This window comes from Lutjanus erythropterus, chromosome 4 (assembly GCF_056507025.1).
Source record: "Lutjanus erythropterus isolate fLutEry1 chromosome 4, fLutEry1.hap2, whole genome shotgun sequence".
In the NCBI taxonomy this organism is placed as follows: Eukaryota; Metazoa; Chordata; class Actinopteri; order Lutjaniformes; family Lutjanidae; genus Lutjanus; species Lutjanus erythropterus.
Window position 1 is genome coordinate 17391963 of NC_139320.1, and position 19077 is coordinate 17411039.

General features: G+C 39.7%; 1 protein-coding gene across 10 annotated transcripts in view; it reads right to left on the reverse strand.

Moving 5' to 3' along the window:
• rap1gap2a (RAP1 GTPase activating protein 2a) overlaps positions 1-19077 on the reverse strand; it is a 116275-nt gene that overhangs the window by 32406 nt on the left and 64792 nt on the right. For all 10 annotated transcript variants that reach the window (XM_084717136.1, XM_084717135.1, XM_084717139.1 and 7 more), the window contains one exon: positions 431-515. In XM_084717136.1, the coding sequence (XP_084573262.1) occupies positions 431-515 (85 nt within the window). The remainder of the gene's footprint in view (positions 1-430; positions 516-19077) is intronic.

The following is a 19077-nucleotide window of genomic DNA, read 5'->3' on the forward strand; positions in this document are numbered from 1 at the left end:
CATTAGATGCATTCTACCAGAATATACAGCCACTAGAGGGCAGAACCAAAAAATGGTGTCATGGATTATAAAAAAAAGTATAAAAGTTGTGACATTAAATAACATCTTAGCTTAGTAAACCTTACTTTGCTGTGTAGTTATGTAATATGTGTCATGATGTAAACTTAACTGTTGTAAACGTGTTGTGACATGGCAGTTTGTCACTGTCTCTGAACTGCTTACCTTGCTAAAGAGATTTCTCAATGAGGACAATCAGAATCAATGGATTTTCTAATAGAACTAAAGGTCTAAAGGGCAAAATATGCCAATGAAATAGTCACTAAATCAATATCTATCTAAAAGTGTGTGTGTGTGTGTGTGTATGTGTGTGTACATCTACGTCTCACCATATGTGTGCACATATACAGTAATGTGTGTGTGTGCGTCCTACCTTCATGCTGGGCGGTGCAGTGCGGGGTGGTGAGGGGGGACATTCTCCCAGAGGGACGCTGGAAATGTTCAGCAGCTCCTGCTTCCTGGAGAGGAGAGGACACAATGAGAAATAAACAAGGTTGATTTATTGATCTTCATGACCGCCAAAATGCTCCAAATTTCATCAAAGGTCATCATCCTCATTTGCGTACGCATTTCAGAGTGCACTTTAACAGTAATTTGATTAGACTGCTGCACTGCCCTTCAAGTGTACCACTACTTCCCTTCTGAAACATTAATTATTTTAAATACATTTTGTCTGTCTTAATCCTCCAATACAGTGCTGGGTGGCGGTTGGTTTATATCAGAGAACTCTGTCACAACTTACTTATTGTCATTAGCCAGGGTTGACTGTAGGCTGTCTTTATTTCAACCATAAACAACTGGCAGACGGAACGAAACGACACTCCTCCAAGACTGTCAGTCTGCACAGAACCAACTAAAACTACACAGACCTACACAAAAGAACATAAACGTACACAAACCTAAACAGGAGTACATAAAGTGCACATGTCATTGTCAAATGATTTGGTCTGTCCCAGTGAGTTCAGTGGGTCTGGGTCACACACTGAGCCTAAAGACGTTGACAGATCAAAGACCATGCTAAAATACAAGGAAAGTGCAAAGAAATTACTCATGTCTACCTTTCGTCTTAAAGGAGCAATATGCAACAATTGTGCGTCCAGAAAACTCTAAATAGTGCGATGGAGCCATAGATGGTTTTGAAATTCCATTCAATATACAATCTATGGTTAATGTGAGATGTGTCCCCAGGAAGGCTATATCATTACATGAAAGCAGAAATAGTAATCTCTGAAATATTGTCATGATGTTGAAATCAAAGCATTTGGTTAGAAATATCATGATATTTTAATTCTTTCCATATCAGAAATGCAAAATAAAAGGTACAATACTGATCAAATCTGATGCTGCTCAAAATATGCCATCTAATTCTAGGTTTTACTCAAAATATCACCAGTGTTATGGCAACAAGATCACATCTTACTTTAGCATCACACAGATTTCACACATCACGAGTTTTATTTTACACCTTCTGCATCAGTCTAGTTCATATCCAATAGGCCTACATTGTAGTTTAAACCCAGAGCCATTAACTTACTAAAATGTTGTTTTAACTTTTAATTTAAGGTTTCAAATTGAGCCAGCTGGAACCTGTTGGAAATATGCAGTGAAGTATCAGATGGCTCTCTGCTTTTTCAATATGCTCTCTGGAGTCCCAGAGGCTGTCAAGGAGATTTTAAGAGAAGTCCTTTGGGGCTAGAAGCCTCTTCTCCCCTTATGTTTTTTTTTCTGTGCAACATACTCAGAAGCATGAGCGCACATTAATGATCCCAGGTGTTAAAGGTTGAGCTGTCAGTGGGAGACAGCAGGAAGATTAGCGAAACCTGCCGTTCACCCTGATAAAATCCAGTGGTTCCTCACTGGAACAGCTTCACATGAGATACTTAATGTTAGACAGCTCTAATGCTAAATATATGATCAAGATCAGGAAAGCTTTCAAAGAAGAAGAGGAAAAAATAGCACAGATGCACTAAACCTGTTCTAACCCTATTTCACTCCATTAGTTGCTAGCACAACAGACACAACACTTTGACTGCATGTGTCTGCTCCGGAGTTGAACCAAAAGACGTATTTCTGCCACTGTGGAGAGTTGTAAATGTTCACTTCAGATTTAGTGGATGGAAGGACAAGGCATGAGTTTTAACTGAGAGTTAATATGACATTAATATGCCCCATTCTTTCTTTCATTAGCTGGAACCATAATAGCCTGTTCTCCATTCTCTCATGTAGTGGTGTTAAGTGTGTTCTGAGTAGCAGAAACACTCAATCCCACACAGTATAAAAATGTGAAACAGTGAACGTGAGGCAGTCGCAGCTTTCTGTTTTAGAGGAGAGCTGTGAGAGGAAGCAAAACAGTTTCCACTACTTTGTTGAATTTAATCAGTTCTACGGTAATGGTAAATATCATGGTATATTTGTTTTCCTAAAGGAACAACACTTGCAAGTGCAAACATGAGTACTGCAGTCCAAATACTGGGCTGGAGTCACAGACAATACATTAAATACTTTGAATTCTTACTTAATATACTGTCTATGGTTGAAGCGAGTTGTTTCCCCTCCGCCCTCTCCTGCCCTGACTCAAGGAAACTCAGGCAGGCTGCAGGAATACAGCACGAGCGCAACTATTTGACAATAATAACAGACAATGAGTAATACACCGCAAGTTGATCAGCTGTTTATAACTTTCAGTTGTCTGTCAAGCTGAACCCATTATCCTGAAAACAAAAGCCCACACATATATTGCTCGGTTTAACCTTTATAAACATCTGCTCTTCATCAAGAAGATTATTAATTCTTCTCATAATAAACAGACATTTATGCATTTGACAAACATTCAATATTCATTTGAACTCTAATTAACATGAAACGGGCAAACAAGTGCATCATGCACCGCAATAGAAATTTCAAAGGAGGACACGATGGCTGAGGAGGGAGTAATTCAACTTTGCATGTTTCCTTAATCTTTGATGACATATTATGGTAGTTTTACGATTTATTACAGTACATTTATTACAGATTCCCCATTTAAAATTTCAATAGAAATGCTCCTGAGGGGGTAAGACACTGATATAGCAGCTGCTACGGCAACTATTAGTGGGCTCAACTTTATCACTCTGACATATTTCTTCTAGTACAGAGGTATTTTAAGAACATCTAATGTGCAAAACTGGAATAATAAATAGAAAAAAATACACATTTGACCACCCTTTGTAACCACTGTTGTCTGACAATTTCATTTCTCCTTGACTTGCACCAGTCTCTTTTCCAACTCCTCCTCCTCTTTGTTGTGTGCACTCTAGTGAATTGTTCAAACAAGCTAAAACCAAAGATGTCTGTTTTAGATTGCACATAAAAATCTGTCAAATCTCAGATGTTATCGGTTCTTTTACTGTGATGCTGTAACCACTTCCCCGTGTCAGGGCATCTCCCACACACAAACACGCACGCACGCACGCACGCACACGCACACACACACACACAGTGTCACAAGCCAGAATCCTATAGTGCATCACAGTGGTTGAAGTATGCCATTACAAGTTACATCACACAAACTACACAAGCTGTCCTGACTGAAGTTAAGTTTCAGCCTCATGTAATCTTACTACCACTACCACTACTATAACTGCGACTACAAGTACTACTACTACTAATACTACTACTACTACTGCTGCTGCTGCTAAATATCAATACTGTAAGAGCGCTGGTAAATTGATTTTAGCAGATATTCTAATTTACATATCGTAAACAGATTTTTTCAGGAACTGAAAAAAAGTGGATTGGTACGTCTATATACTAATGTACTTCTTATACCATTTATACCATCCGCCCCTTACTCACAGTTTCCACTTGAGGCTCAAAGACACCAAAACAAAGAGAGAAAGTCATGGCCAAAGCTCAGCAGAGTCTCACTCAGTCCCTGAAGGCCAAACCCAAATTCCTGTTCGCCCCTTTTCATTCCACTGTCCAGAGGAAAAGCCCGTACTGCTCATTTTCCACGGGTTCAGCGTTCGCACAATGCACCACTGTGCTCCCCTGTGCACGTAATTCTGCAGTATGTTAGCTCACAGTAACCAAGGGTATATTAGTCCACAGTTCAACATGGCAATTCAGAAAGGCAAACAGCAGAAGTGCCCTATATAGAACACTTCTGAACATTCCATTATTAGTGATTTAGCCATTATTAGGACCTTACATCGTTTGTATCTGGCCCATGACAGCCTGATCAATTTCTCATCTGGGCCCCCATGAAAAATAATTGCCCACCCTTGTTATAAGGTAAGGAGGACAGTGAGTGTTTTCCACCGCTGACCTGTAAAAAGCAAAATCTTGTTCAGAGCACTGTCCCTGGGGTGGATCCCTGCTGTATGTCTCTACAGCTGCCCTGTATGGGCACAAGGACAACATGATGTGTGGCTGTCTTGCACACTCACTCACACCTGCACACCGAGAGATGCAGTCTGCAGAGCGAAACAGTGTATGTGTGTGTGTACGTGAGAGAAAGATGGGGAGCTGCTGTCCTTGCAGCCTGGACTGTCTCTGTGGCGATGAAACAACAGCTACGTCACTGCTACCGACTCCCACCCAGGAAGGGAGGAGGGAGCACATACTGGGACAGCAGGAGGGAGGAAGCAAAGAAACAAATTTGGAAGACGAGGTCATGGAGAGAGTGAGTCAGAAGAGGGACTGGAGCTAGACAGCTAGATGAGATGTCAATGCACTTCAAGGTGTTTTGCATAATAGTATCATCAGTATCCCACGGATCTACATTCATACTGGACGATTCAGCACCTCAAGACGACCTTAAGTCCAATATCAACATTCATGTCCTTTACTGTATGTGGACAAGTGGAAAGTGAGGGTGTGGAGGTCAGTGTGGCGGATGTGAGCTTAGCACATCAGACTCTCCTACTTGTCTCGGTCTGTGCCTCTCAAACTAGAGGAGAGTGCTCAGCAGAGAGCAGATCTCCACCAGGCAGCCTGAATATTTAGATGTAACCGCTTTGTGATCACTAACATTTTGATTAGAAACTGTAATTTAATTACAGTTATACATATTTTCCTAGTAACTATAACAGATTACATGACTAGTTACTCCTATTGCTTTAGCCCAGCAGTTTGATGACTTGCAGCCCTTACTGGCTGGTTAGGAGGAGTGAGGAGTCAACACTTACTACAGGTTTTAATTATAGCAGTGGTTCTCAAATAGGAGGTCTGTGGCACTCTGACAGGAGGTCTGTGTGAAGTTTTTAGATTCATTCATTTAAATGATCATGAAATGATGAAAAGGATTCAATCAACATACAATAATGTAATTTTTAAATCTAAAATAGTTTATACACATCATTCTAATCTAACAAATACAACTACAATCGTCCAGTCTAGAACTGCATGATTCGTCAGATTAAACGCCAACTATTTTCATTGATTGATTAATTGATTTGAGTAACTTTTCAAGAAAAAATGTCCAAATTCTATGATATCAGCTTCTTAAAAGTGAATATTTTCATTATTTATTTCATCTTTGAAAAAGACTTCATCTGGACGGCATCATATAAGTTGCTCCAAAACCTGTACTTAACCATTCAGCATTAATGGGGCCCTCACAGATGTGACGGTTACCCATGATGCCATGGGCACTAAAACACCCCCATATCAACACAGATGCTGGCTTTTGAAACTTGTGCTGGTAACAGTCTGGATGGTTCTTTTCCTCTTTAATCCAAAGGACACAATGTCGGCAATTTCTGAAAACACCTCGTCAGTCTCGCCCCATCATTGCTTGTGATCATATCCAATCATGATACTGTCACCTGCTACAGCTGAACCCGTCTACCTTTTGAATGTTCCAAACGTGTATTTTGAGCATTTCACAAGTCTATATTTACAAAAAGCAACAACATTTAAGAGTTTTAACACTGAATAAATTGTCTCTGTGCTGTATTCAAATGAATATAGGTTGAAGGGGATTTCAATTCAGGGTTTCAGAAACAGGAAAAAGACTGAAAGTGGGACCAATGGAGGTACAGGCATTAGAGAGGGAGGATATCTTGCTGTCAGTGTCAACCACACATTTTCTCCGCAAAAGAAGAGAAAGATGAAGCTTGTAACAATCTCTGACTTAATGAATTTTTCACTGAATATTTTTATCAGCGCTGCTGTGTTGACCTTCAGTGGTGGCTTTGAGGAACTAAGCAAAGTAAGCTGTGAAATGAAATCTCAAGGTCAAATTGCATTCAAACCTCTGGCTCTGAGCTGGCACAGAAATTTCCCAGCGAGCCGAGGGGCAACGACTGCCACACAATTACATTATTTTAATACACAGCAAATACAGGCTGCTAGGAACATGCAGCAGCTGTGTTGGTTTGCGTGGCTCTGTGGCCAGGCGTTCTGCCAAGAACAGTGAAGTCACCTCTGAAAAATTCATTCATCCACAACAATAAACACGATCTTTAAAGGATTTTAGGAAATATTTGCTATTGGATAGATTTCATAGAATTGAATGAATTAGTGTAACTTAACTCTAGCCTCTGTCACCTGAAGCTGAGATTAAGTGGTTCTAAACCTGCTGGGCAAAAACAGGGCAGATCATGCTCCACATCTACACCCAAACTAGTACAAGATGTACTTTCTTGTACAACAGCATGTCAATAATCCTGCTTGCATTTGGCTGGCGCTAATTATGGTTGATTCAACACTAATTGCATCTACACAGTCATCATGTTTATCTAATGACGCTAGTAATATGTGTGTTTCTGAGTGTGTGTGACAGATAGTGGGAGAGATTGTAATACATCTCTGTTATTTCATGTATTGATTAAACCCCTGAGATAAGATTAGGTCATCAGACACAGGCTAGGACCCAGAGAGTGCGTGAAAAAAAAAAAGAGCAACAGCACCTCCACTCATCCCCACATGACAGAGAGATCACAGGAAGAGGAGATAGGTGGATGAAAACAGGAAATCAGGGTGATGGAGAGTGCAGAGAGGATAAAAATAAAGAGGCAGAAAGATCGAGGAGAGGGTGAACCACAGGTCTCACATACAAAGCCTCCAGGGGGCTTATACGCACTCCTGTTTCCAGGTGGGCTTCATATTTGTTATGAAACTTGATAAGGAGCCTGATCCTCATGCCAATTGGCCAATTACGCAACGGATGGTTTCTCTAATGGAGTTAATACAACAGTAATTGGAGACAGAGAAAAGGACAAAGACGAGGACTGTACAGACACAGCGAGTGTGGAGGGCGAGGAACATAAGGCAGCCTGCTGTGGAGGGTGGGACCCATCAACCCTGATATATATTAAAGTAGACTGAGAAAAAAGAATCATGTTGCACAGCAAAAAACCTCTGCAGCATTACATATTAGACATGACAGTTACAGCTCTGATAAGCACTTAAAAGGGCTGATGTTACAGGAAGCATGTAGGAAATGTGAAGCCTGTTGCTTAATATAATCCATGTTAATTAAGTTACGAGAGTATGAACACATCTTAAGATATGAGTAGTATTTAATGAATGGTGCTGTATATTGACTCTTCAGTTCACTTTAGATTTGCGAGCATGAACAATTTCTGGCCCAAAGCAAAAATGAACACATTTACCTCTAATATCACAAAGGTAGTTAGAGCAGGACACAAATAATGTCAACAGCTTGCCATATTCCATTTGCATGTAAGCAGCTGAATGTTTATTCATTTAAAAGGTGACTAGCCCTGCTAGCAGCATGTCAGTCTGTCTGTCAGTCTACCGCTTTGGTCCAGATTGAAATATCTCAACATGGATGGATAATAATGCATTTTTGTACAGACATTCATGGTCACCTGTGGATGAATCCTAATGACTCTGGCAATGACCCGGCTTCTGCACCACGAGGCTCACATTTTGCTTGAACTGGCACAACAGGTATGGGATGGATTGCTATAAAATTTGGTTCAGACATTTCCTTCAAGGAAGCGGAAACTAGAAGATACTATGGTCTGATTGGTGCCAAACTTTACTGAACCTTATGGGAGAAGCATGAAGAAGCACACTGAAGCTCAACATATCTATGTCGTTTGATTGGCGGGCGCAAAGATGGCAGCACGTGCAGATGCAGCGGCGCCTCAGGGATTTTTAACATCTGCATTTTAGTGTTATTTAACTTATGTAAACTTTGTAACACTTTGATTCCCAGAGAAACATGTTTTTCATTATACCTTGCAGAAATGTATGGTAAATATGACAATTAATGGTTAGATTTGATTTGATTTGGCTTAATTTGATTTGAAGAAGAAATGCCTCTAAAAATAAAAATAAAACCAATACTTCAGAGGTTGGCATACTGGCACTTTTCCAGTTGTGTGCATTTGTTTATTTGTTTTTGGTCTCAACATAGCATGACTGACATTTCAAAAGCTTCAATAGAACTGACACTTAAGTCTTGAGTATAGAACATTTGAAGATATCTGCACTTTTTGAACTCCACTAGCCGAGTGGTTTGAAAGAACACAGACATCTCTAAATCTAAATTTCTAAAACTCAGCAATTTACACCAAAAATAACCTGAATAGATAAAAAAAAAAAAAACACTGCAGGCCAGAAGGAAAACATATATTTTTGATTTTAGGGTCAACTGTACCTTTACCCTCTGATTTACCACCATCATGAAGGCAAAGTTTTAATTTGTCCAATATTTTGTGACCAAATACCTGCAAAACTAATGACGTTCCCTTTAGTCATTAATAAATATTTGCATGTTAACATGGCATATACGTGACATGTCTACAAGCTTAAACATACATATAATAATGAGTATCTATATCAAACTAACAATTTAAAAGGATACAGAATCTAAAAGTCTTAACTTACCGTTCACTAAAGAGTTAAGTATTTAGTGCCTTTTACACAAGGGGTAGTAAGTGAAGGAGGAGGTGGGAGATATTTTAGCTAACTAAAGCTAATCTGTTACATTATAAGGTACACCAGAGTGCTCTCATATGTCAGTTAATGCACTTTAAACAGCAATTTACATTACTATAACACTGTCTTCTTGTCTACAGAGTCCACATAAAGACGTAAGAAATGAATGCATGAGTCAGTCAGCTGTCCAACAGGAGAGTACAGGCATCTCAGATATGTGCAAATATGCGGAGAGGTCAGGAGAGCAATAATTATGAGACAACTGCACTGCAAGTCACCGGCTGTTTCCTGTGGGAACGGCAGGCCTCGCCCTCGCTCTCTCCCGCTGTGATATGAACAGATTCAAAGATTACAGAAGATAAGACTGTCCAGCCAGACGACCTGAAACACTCTCATTATCAATAAGAGGAAGAGGAACAGACAGACGGGCCGTGCGGGGGTGATGAGGAGGTGGTGAGCAGCATGTCTCAGCCAGAGAGACATCGCTTTTATAAATTAATATAAAAATTCGTACAAAAAATAATTGGTCCTTCAAATGCAGGGTTGGCAAGTAGAAAGAAAAGGAAGAAAAAAACCCTTTTCATTTATGTAGAAGAATGGAAATGGATTTTGTGTTTGTGTGTGAGTACGCATGTGTGTACGTGGGCTGTTTTGCAGGTAAAAAAAAAAAAAACCCACACACCTCAGACTATATTTTAACATTTTATACAAAAATATCACACAAATCTGAACACAGGCTCTTTCAGTATCACTGTCACATCTTCTTTGTGTGACAGATTGAAAGCCATGTTAACAAGTGCATGCAGGCACACACAGACACACATACACACACTCCTTATGACCATGTGTGTACTGGAGTAGCACAGATGGCATAGGAAAATACAAGTAAATTACAGCAGCAAAGTCCTCACAAGCCACTTAAAGGTCTCTTAGCTTGTGTGTGTGTGTGTGTGTGTGTGTGTGTGTGTGTGTGTGTGTGTGTGTGTGTGTGTGTGTGTGTGTGTGTGTGTGTGTGTGCATGTTTTTGACTGGCCCATAACCGCAGTTAATACAGTTTTCAATTAAGTGGTATTTAGTTTTTAATTTCAAAAGGTTCTCCATTTCAGTTGATTACATTTGCGGTTTGGCTTTGGTATTTCTATCAGCCAGTGTTTACTTCTACTTCAGATTAGTTTCAGCAGGAATTTACAATGTGACATTCATGTCTCTTCATCACAAGAAGATTGGCTGTGTTGAATCTAAAAGTAAAATTAATCTACAGAAATCATGAGGTTTGAGAAAAGTTTCCGTACCGTTTATTTCACCCACAAAACTAGAAAGACATCACAAGTTGTCTTTGGCAGGGTTGTCTGAGTTAACTGAAATTATACCTCTGTGTCCGTAGGCGTGTGAGGCTCTGCGCAGGTGTGTGTGACAAATTTCGCCAGAGGGTATATGCATTCTGTAGGTTTGGGGCATCTGCATACCCCAAAGTTGTTGTGACCACATGGACTTGTCAATCCATCTCTCCAGCAACAATTTAAGGGATAGTTCACCCAAAAATGACAATTCAGTCATTATTTACTGACCATCATGCCAAATGAAGGTCAGGTTTTTGTTTTTTATTATTATTTTTTGGGCATTTGCCTTTATTTTGATAGGGACAGCTGAAGATATGACAGGACAGCGGGTAGACAGAGAGTGGATGACACACAGCAAATGGACCACAGGCAGGAGCTGAACCTGCAGCTGCTGCAGAGGACCAACAGCCTCAGTACATGGGGTGCATACTCTACCAACTGAGCTATAACGGCAAACCTGGGTTTAGTTTTACAGCACACAAAACACTGTTGGAGTTTGACCAGTTAACAGTGTTGCAGAATCCCCCCAAAAAATTAAGTGGATGACGACCAGTTCTCAAACAGAAAAAAACAACTTATACCGTCTCATCAGTCTCATCAAGCCCAGACATACCGTTCACTCGCTTCCTGCAAGTTCCACCGGTCATAGCAGTCCCTCAAGCAAATGTCAATGACCTGACTCAGTGTTTAATTATTTACTGTCTTTTTGTATTTTCTTTTCTTTTTTTTATTTTGACATGGTACTGAAAAGAACACAAAGTTTGTCACTGTTACTGGCACTTAATGCTCTGTGCTCTTTTCTATCTTATCATTTTGTGCTTGCTGTTTGTGAACTCCAAAAAGAGCTTGTTTCTTTGTGGAACAACCCCCAGGTGCACTTCTTCATTTCCAAATAAAGCATATTTTGTTAGAATTTCTGTAATCCTGAGCCTTTTTGATAAGGTTTAAAGACTCTGAACATAGTGTGGTTTTGGTCTTCATGGAACTGAGCTGCCTTTGATTTTTAATGAATAATACAAAAATAAATAAATAAATCACAACTTTTTTGGTTGCAATTTTTACTTTACTTTAGAAAAGCTGCCATTAAATCCTGGAGGGACTGACTACTGTGAAAAGTGTCCTCCAAGCGGCCTCCAGTAGTAGAATAAACAGAACTAGCAGGCATCTGTGGTGTCCACAGCTGATGTGTACATGTCCTTTTGGGACTCTAATTGAGCCCTTAATCCCTAATCCCTCATCTTCCTTATTCTTCTCAATCTCTGCCCGTTTCTCTTCCCACCTGTCATCTTGGTTCACTAGACTCTCTCAATTACTTCTGTCATTAATCCAAGTGTTAGACTAAACTGACACGGGCGAAGGTCTCACCCTCTCTGGACACACACAGTCTCACACAAGGAAGCTATGAGTGCAAGTGCGTCAGTATATCTGAAGAATCCATGTTAATTATACTGCAGTAAGTGTGCTACCAAGGATGATACTGTAACATTTATCTGTGCTGTGTTAAAAGGCCTTCAAGGATCACAAATGACCAGCTTCTCTGACACACACAGACACTGCGTCTTTGACTTTAGATTTATTGTCTAAACACTGAAGGAAAGCACTGCACTCTAGTAAAAGGTTACATACTGCAGCTTTTGTCTTACCTTTGAAATGTCAGTGCTGTTTTCTGTCTCGCTTCGCAAACAGTGGCAAGAGACCTCTGACAGACATTTACATGTGCTTACCTCCCAACGGCAGTGAGACACTAATAAAGGCCACGGGCTGAATCGTGTTTGTTTATATGTCTACAACTGTGCTGTGGTGCGCAGTTCATCACACTTATTTTGATACCCCTGCAGTGTCGATAGCCAATTTACTAATAAATTAGTAGGTGCATAAACATGGAGGGTTTTTATCGAGTAAACACATGAATAACACCTCACCCATTCTGTTTGGGTTCAAAAGATGAAAAGGTGTCATGTAAATGCTCTTTTCAATTAATGTAATGATACCTGTAGGCTAGTTCTGACAGTCAACTTGACCTGCACTGCTATACACACATGACATGACTCATTCTCCATGGTAATATACCAAGCACACCCTTCTAATACGGCGGTATATTTGAAATATTGAAAAACTTTCCACTGTCTTCCTCAGCCTGTCAACGCCACTGCTACCCTGCATCATGTTCTCTATATCTCTACGTAAACTTGATTTGCGGGGAGTGATGTGGTCAAACTCTATGTCCTGCTCCTATAATAAATATTTTATGTTATTCTTGACATACTCCAAGTGTTGCTGGAGTTTTATCTCAGTCCCAAATTACAGGAAGCTGTCCAGAATTCTGTCCATTATAGTAACAGATAATATTAACAACATATGAATTTCAAAAAATGATTATCAAATCAGTTATGTTTTGTTATCGGTTATGGCTATAATTCCTGCTTTTAGTAATTAAATGTCCTTATTCTCAGAATCTGTAACTGGTCTTTATAATGTTACTAACATTACTAACATCTGACATGACATACCCACCCCAAGCTCCCTGTCCTGAATTTCACCCATTCTCATCTGGTCCTCATGTTCAGAATAGTTTTTCTGCACATGCACATCCCTTGGATATAATTCAAAGATGTCGCTCTTGGAAGATGCACGACTTGCACACTCTTTCATTTTTTTGTCATTTGCAAGCCAAGTCTCCGCCAGTTTGCAGATCACACAAAATCAGTTTGCACTCTCTCTTCATCTGAAGAGTCTTTCATTATTAACACTGGACAGTGGTAAGAAGTGTTACCAGGGATTTAAAAATATATTTCTGAGAGTGAATATTTCTCTTTTTGGATTCAGCAGGTCTAAAGTAGATTCAGTAGGTCTGGTCCTTTGGCACAATGCTGCATTGCAGTGAAAAACATAGTTGCCTGGCATCACTCTGTCTGTCATACCACTGAAAATGCCATAAATCATATCTAATCCTATTCATTTTCTGGGACCCACTTCCTCTTTATCATTACCCAATCTCATCCACTGTCACTGACTTGAGTCAAAGAAAAAAAAACAGAGTTTAGCATCTGTCAGATGACATTGAATATGTCTCTTTTCAACCAACTCCACCAGTTCAGACTGGCTGATAACCACACCAGAGCAGAGAAGTCCGAAAGAAAAAGAGAGAGATAGGAAGACAGAGAGGGAGCAGTGCAGGATGAATGAATGTCAGACAGATCGCTGAAAGAGAGCGAAGCATGGAGAGAGAGAATAAATGAATCAGACTAAAAATAGCACTCTCAATCCCCAGCGCAGAGCTGGGTAAATAGGGCCGTCTTGGGTGGGTCTCTGGACACTTGTTAGAGTCTACACCATCTCATCCATTACATCCCAAGACAAGGCTGACTGTCACACCCATTCACACAAACACACACATATTTTTGCAAACAGACAAAGACATGTGAGTTCAAGTGAAATCAAATGTGTGGATGTTTGTGTTTGTGCAGCTGCTAGTGAAACGCACAAGAGGAACAGGATGGAGTTTAAAAGAGGGAGTACTTGAGAGTAGAGAGGAAAAAAGGAGGAATGGAAATACGAGTGAGTCAGTGAATAAAAAACGTTAAACAGCAGCAGGAGGAGGAGGGTTTGACAGCTAGAGGAGGGACGAGACTACAAGACAAGGAAAAATTGCGTAAGGTGGTCAAGAAAAGCAACATGAAAGATTGCAGAAGGATTACTGTTTTCAGAGCAAATGTTCAGAACCTTCCATTGGCTTCACAAAAAAAAATCTAAATATTGAGGAAAAAGTTGCTAACCAAAGAGAGGACTTTTTTTTTTTTTTTTTTTACCTTTCTGCAGAATAATACTAAAATCATTCAAACTGAAGTTAAATCTATGAAAATGAAAAGACTTTGGACTATGTAAACCTGAAATGCAGATCCTTTTACAGCCGACATCATCAAAAAGCTGCGTGCGCACTTTTGTTACCAAGCTGCGAATGTTAAATGGACTAGTTGCACAGCAGACATTTTGACATGCCAGAAAACTCACCGGTGTATTAATGACTACTGCATTCCACTTGGGGGAGGTTTGGCTATTACGCATGCTGGTTTACTGTCACTGTTACTGGGACACATAATGGAACTGAGCCTTAATTACTGTTAATAAGTCCACCTGTGTTTTCCTGTTGCGACAGGTCAAAATGTGTACCATGCAACCAGTCCATTAAACCAGCACCAAATCACCAAAATGTATGGTTGTCGTGGATACTGCTTGTATTTGCAGCAATCCATTGACAAGCTGTTGTGGTCCACCATACTTCTGCTGCCGAACTGTGCACGCAGCTTGCTCACTGTCTACAAACTGAAAAAGGGTCAATTGAGTGGATTATTTTACATGATGTGCGTTTCCAATATAGTTGAGTTCTATAAACTTTATATTCTCGATGTACTCGTTAATATGACATATCTGTTATGAATCTTGCAAACCTCCAGTACATAAATTCTTTTTTGATTTTTGGTGGATGGGTGAGCTGGAAAAATTAAAAAGTAAGAGACTGTTTTCAACCAATTCATTGAGTTAATGTTAGCTCAATTAACTGGCTCGCAGCAGCTATCAGCATCTGCCAGTTCCAGCGTCATTTCACCCAGCGTAATTGCCGATCATCAACTATAAATGAAAAGCCTGCTTTGTCCACTTCGGTCTGAGATCAAAGACCAGTGTTTTCAAATTGACTAAGAAGTGGTAAATCTGCCACTGTGCAAGAACAGAAAGTCTGACAGGGATAGTAGACAGAAAAAGAATGTTCAATTACAAGTGCCACCAGCTGTTCCTCTGGTTTTCATGTTAGTTTTACCTTGTCCTAATGTTACCAAATTAGACTGAATCAATGTGCAGTCACATCGTAGGAGTTAACACTATACAAAAGCCTCGTATTGTGTCACTTTCCCCTTCTGGACCAATACCGACTGTTGTGTCGCAGCTGATTTTTTGTGTCTGATGAAGCCAGGCAGGTTATTTCTGATGGGTTTTAGCTATGACCAGGTGCTGGTATAATTTTGTCTCTCAGTTGTTCAGTCCCAAACATTTCAACAACCACACGGCAGCTGCAGGACACAGTAACAAAGTCCCCATGAACTCGACTGTATAGGAGCGGGCCTAATCGTGAGCTGGTCAGTTTAACAAAGAAAAGCATCACTATTACTGTGCATGCTTTTTTTTTTAAAAGTGTTCCATGCTATTCAAAGAGATACAGCGCTCACTTTGTGTCTAACCATTTCCATTTCGGCTGTTATGCTCTGCAGAAGCTCCCGAACATCTCCATATCAAGGACGCTCAAACATAATAGACCACTGACAAGTGTTTGATGAAATTTTCTCTTAAGGGACTGAAACTGTTGAAATACTTGCACAACTGTCAAATCAAATCAATCTATCTACTCCAAGGGGAAATATGACATGCAGACAGGGTATAAAACACCAAAACAAAACAAATCACACAACTGGGACAATCACACAAAGCAGTAAGAGCACCATAAGTCTGTGTAAAGCAATAATAAATATGTGTTCTAAGTTTGTCTCATGAGAGCGGCACGGTGGTGCAGGGTTCGATCTCCCGGCTTGCTGGGGCAGGGCCTTTCGGAGTTTGCATGTTCTCCCCGTGTCTGCGTGGCATGCATGCTAGGTTAATTGGTGACACTAAATTGCCCATAGGTGTGAATATGAGTGTGAGTGGTTGTCTGTCTCTATGTGTCAGCCCTGCGATGAACTGGCGACTTGTCCAGGGTGAACCCCGCCTTTCGCCCAATGTCAGCTGGGATAGGCTCCAGCAGCCCCGCGACCCTTACGGAATAAGCGGTTACAGAAAATGAATGAATGAATGAATGTTTTTAGAAAATGTTGCTGCAACTGGGCCTCTCATCACCTACACTGCTAATGCTAAATGCTAATGTGCTGTACTTTATATAGTGTAAGGGGGTGTATGGTTTCAGTGTGTCATTGAGCCATGATTTCAGGTCTACCTAAAAAATCCTGAACATAAAAATGGTGAAAAAATGTTTAACTCCACAATTTAATGCTACTGTGTCCTGTCTTTCTATGTTTTCATTCTATGTTTATCTAACAATGTGTGCTAAATTATGTACAATGTTTTTAGTAACAAATAACTGGATTTCCTTTACACAGACTTTAAAAACAACAAGAGAAATTCAAGGTGACATAAAGTGCAAATGCATATGTGGAAAATACATGGTCACAGGACAAAAAGAGGCCAAAAGGTCAGCAATTCATGTGCAGATGGTTTTCCATGTTCACAGTGTCAAAAATCGTCCTTACGAGAACAACATTCAGGCCTTTCTTCTTCCTAACAGGCACTCTGACCTGAAGGCAAGAACTCAAACTGTCTGTTCAGGACAATCTATGGACGTACTTGCTGTAAATATCCCTGAGCAGGGTCTGACTCACCCGAACAGCTGTCTCTTGTCACATTAACAAGCCCATTTTCTCTGGATGTGTAAAGATGTCTGTGCCAGACAACAGTAAATAAAGTTAGTGATGTTTCTATAAACCTTCTATGAAACAGTCATCAAACCAAGAAAAACATTTAAACAGTTTGTTTTCCCGCAGGATGAAGAGATGCTGCTGTACTTTCTGAGACTCTCAATTGATTTTAAAACACAGTTTCTTTTCTTTTCAGAATCAGAGCAGTGGCCAAATACCTGTCACATCCCCCGAGCTCGATTTCCTCTCCCTTAATAACAGTCATTGTAGCGGGAGAGGACGACTTTCTGAGATCAATACCCATGTCCTTAGTTTTTGCTACATTTAGCAGGATGAAGGACTTGTCACACCATGACACAAAGTCCTCCTCCTCCGGTGACTAATAACCGATTCATCAGCACATTTTATTATGTGTCTGTTCTCATCATTACTTTGACAGTTGCTCTTATAAATTATGAAGAAGGTGAGGAAGACCTTGTAGAATCTGAAGAAGGCTTTGATTTAAAGAGAGACAGTGTACAGTCACTATAATCTGTTGGTTAAAGAAGTTTCAGAACAGTTCAAATTATAAGGATACACATCATATGAAAGGTTATTGGTGCTGATGTATTTTTATTATGTTTGTTGAATTGATAATTCTTTTGAGATTTCTGAGATTTTTTTTTTGATTTTCACCCTTGGTGCATGAGATGGTTACTTATTGGTCAGATTATAAAGTTGGGCAATATATCAATATTATGTAATGATATGAAGCAAGATTTCATCTCAGATTTTGGATATTGTGAAATGGCACACATGCATTACAATAAAGTGAAGAAATTTTCTGAACTTACTAGACTGTTCTGGCTGTTCTATAAAATCTTTTCATGGCAGCCATATTGATATGACATAGTAGCAGAAACACAGGTGTTACCATTTAGTGTAGCTGTATCTTTCCATTGAGCCAACATGCACAATAGCGGCACCCTGATGCTGTGTGATCTGAATGGAACGGAACCTTAATCTCACTGGTAAAACCTATGTTTACCCACATATTTCATATCAGTATGGCTGCTGTGGTCTATCATTTACCGTTACCTACTTAGTCATTATATCCACATTACCACACAGCACCAGTAGTTATATTGTGGCCGTATTAATAAATATAGGTATCGAGGTATTTGGTAAAAAAAAATCTTGATATTTGAGTTTGTCTATATCACTCAACACTGTAAAACATGAGAGTAATGTCGACTTTCTAGTCTGAACTGTTAAAGTGGTACAAAAAAGTGTATTCAAAATCCAGTCTAAAACCAAGGTTCTTTATATAAAGACTTGTGTGAAAGGTTTAGAGGTCCAAATCCTTTAAATCCTTGCTTTTTATACTGGATAACTGTCCATGAAATTCTGCATGAGAAAGACCAAAATTCAGCAGTATTTCCCTTTAAAAGGATTGCCTTGATTTATAATAACTGAAAAATAAAACCCAAATGACCCTGAGAAGCAGACGAAATGCTAATAAAGAGGCACAGAAAGAGGTCTGCTGTGTTCACTGTGATGAATCAGGCTGACTCCTCATTAAAACGCACTAAGAGGATTTTTTTTTTTTATCATTTTAAAAGGGGTGTCAACAACTCACAAATGTCCTTGAAAGATTTGCATTGTAGGTGAAAACATTTTGATGGGAGGATTTCCATAACCCATCAGAGATAACCTAAGATTTATATTTATATTTTTAAGGCAAAGGGAAAACAGACAACAATATGCATACTACAATATTCATCCATAACTGCCTAAACTACCTACATAAAATAATGCATTACTAATTTACATTTATATGCTTTTAGCAAACCTGCAACAACCTTTTCCTGTAAAGCCTTTTAGCAAATAAACTTGATTTGGGCTTTTATTATGAAGGATTTGCTCAACCTCTGTAGTGCCTGTAGCACTGTGGCTTAATTTAGAGATGAGGTTGGCAGTTCATTTCTGCATTTCTCTGCCCTTGTTTGCAAGAGAGTCAGTTTTATACAGTGAGACACATAATACAGTGTTTGTGAGCCTCAAACCTCTAATTTACTGTTAAGGTCATGCTTTTTCCTGTGGCATTACTGTCCAACTCCCTGCAATCAACACGAGGGATTGTATCACCGGGCCAGTGCGGCCATGAAAAATGCTAATTGAATTTTGCAATTTGCAAAACAGATGCATGGTTTGTCAATATGTATGTATGCGATATTAAAAGCTTTTAGTCTTAGGGGGGATGACACAACGTGTGAGCAGGAAGCACCATGCTGTGATTATAGATTAGGTCTCAAAAACACTCTGGCATCATAAATGAGTCTGTCTCT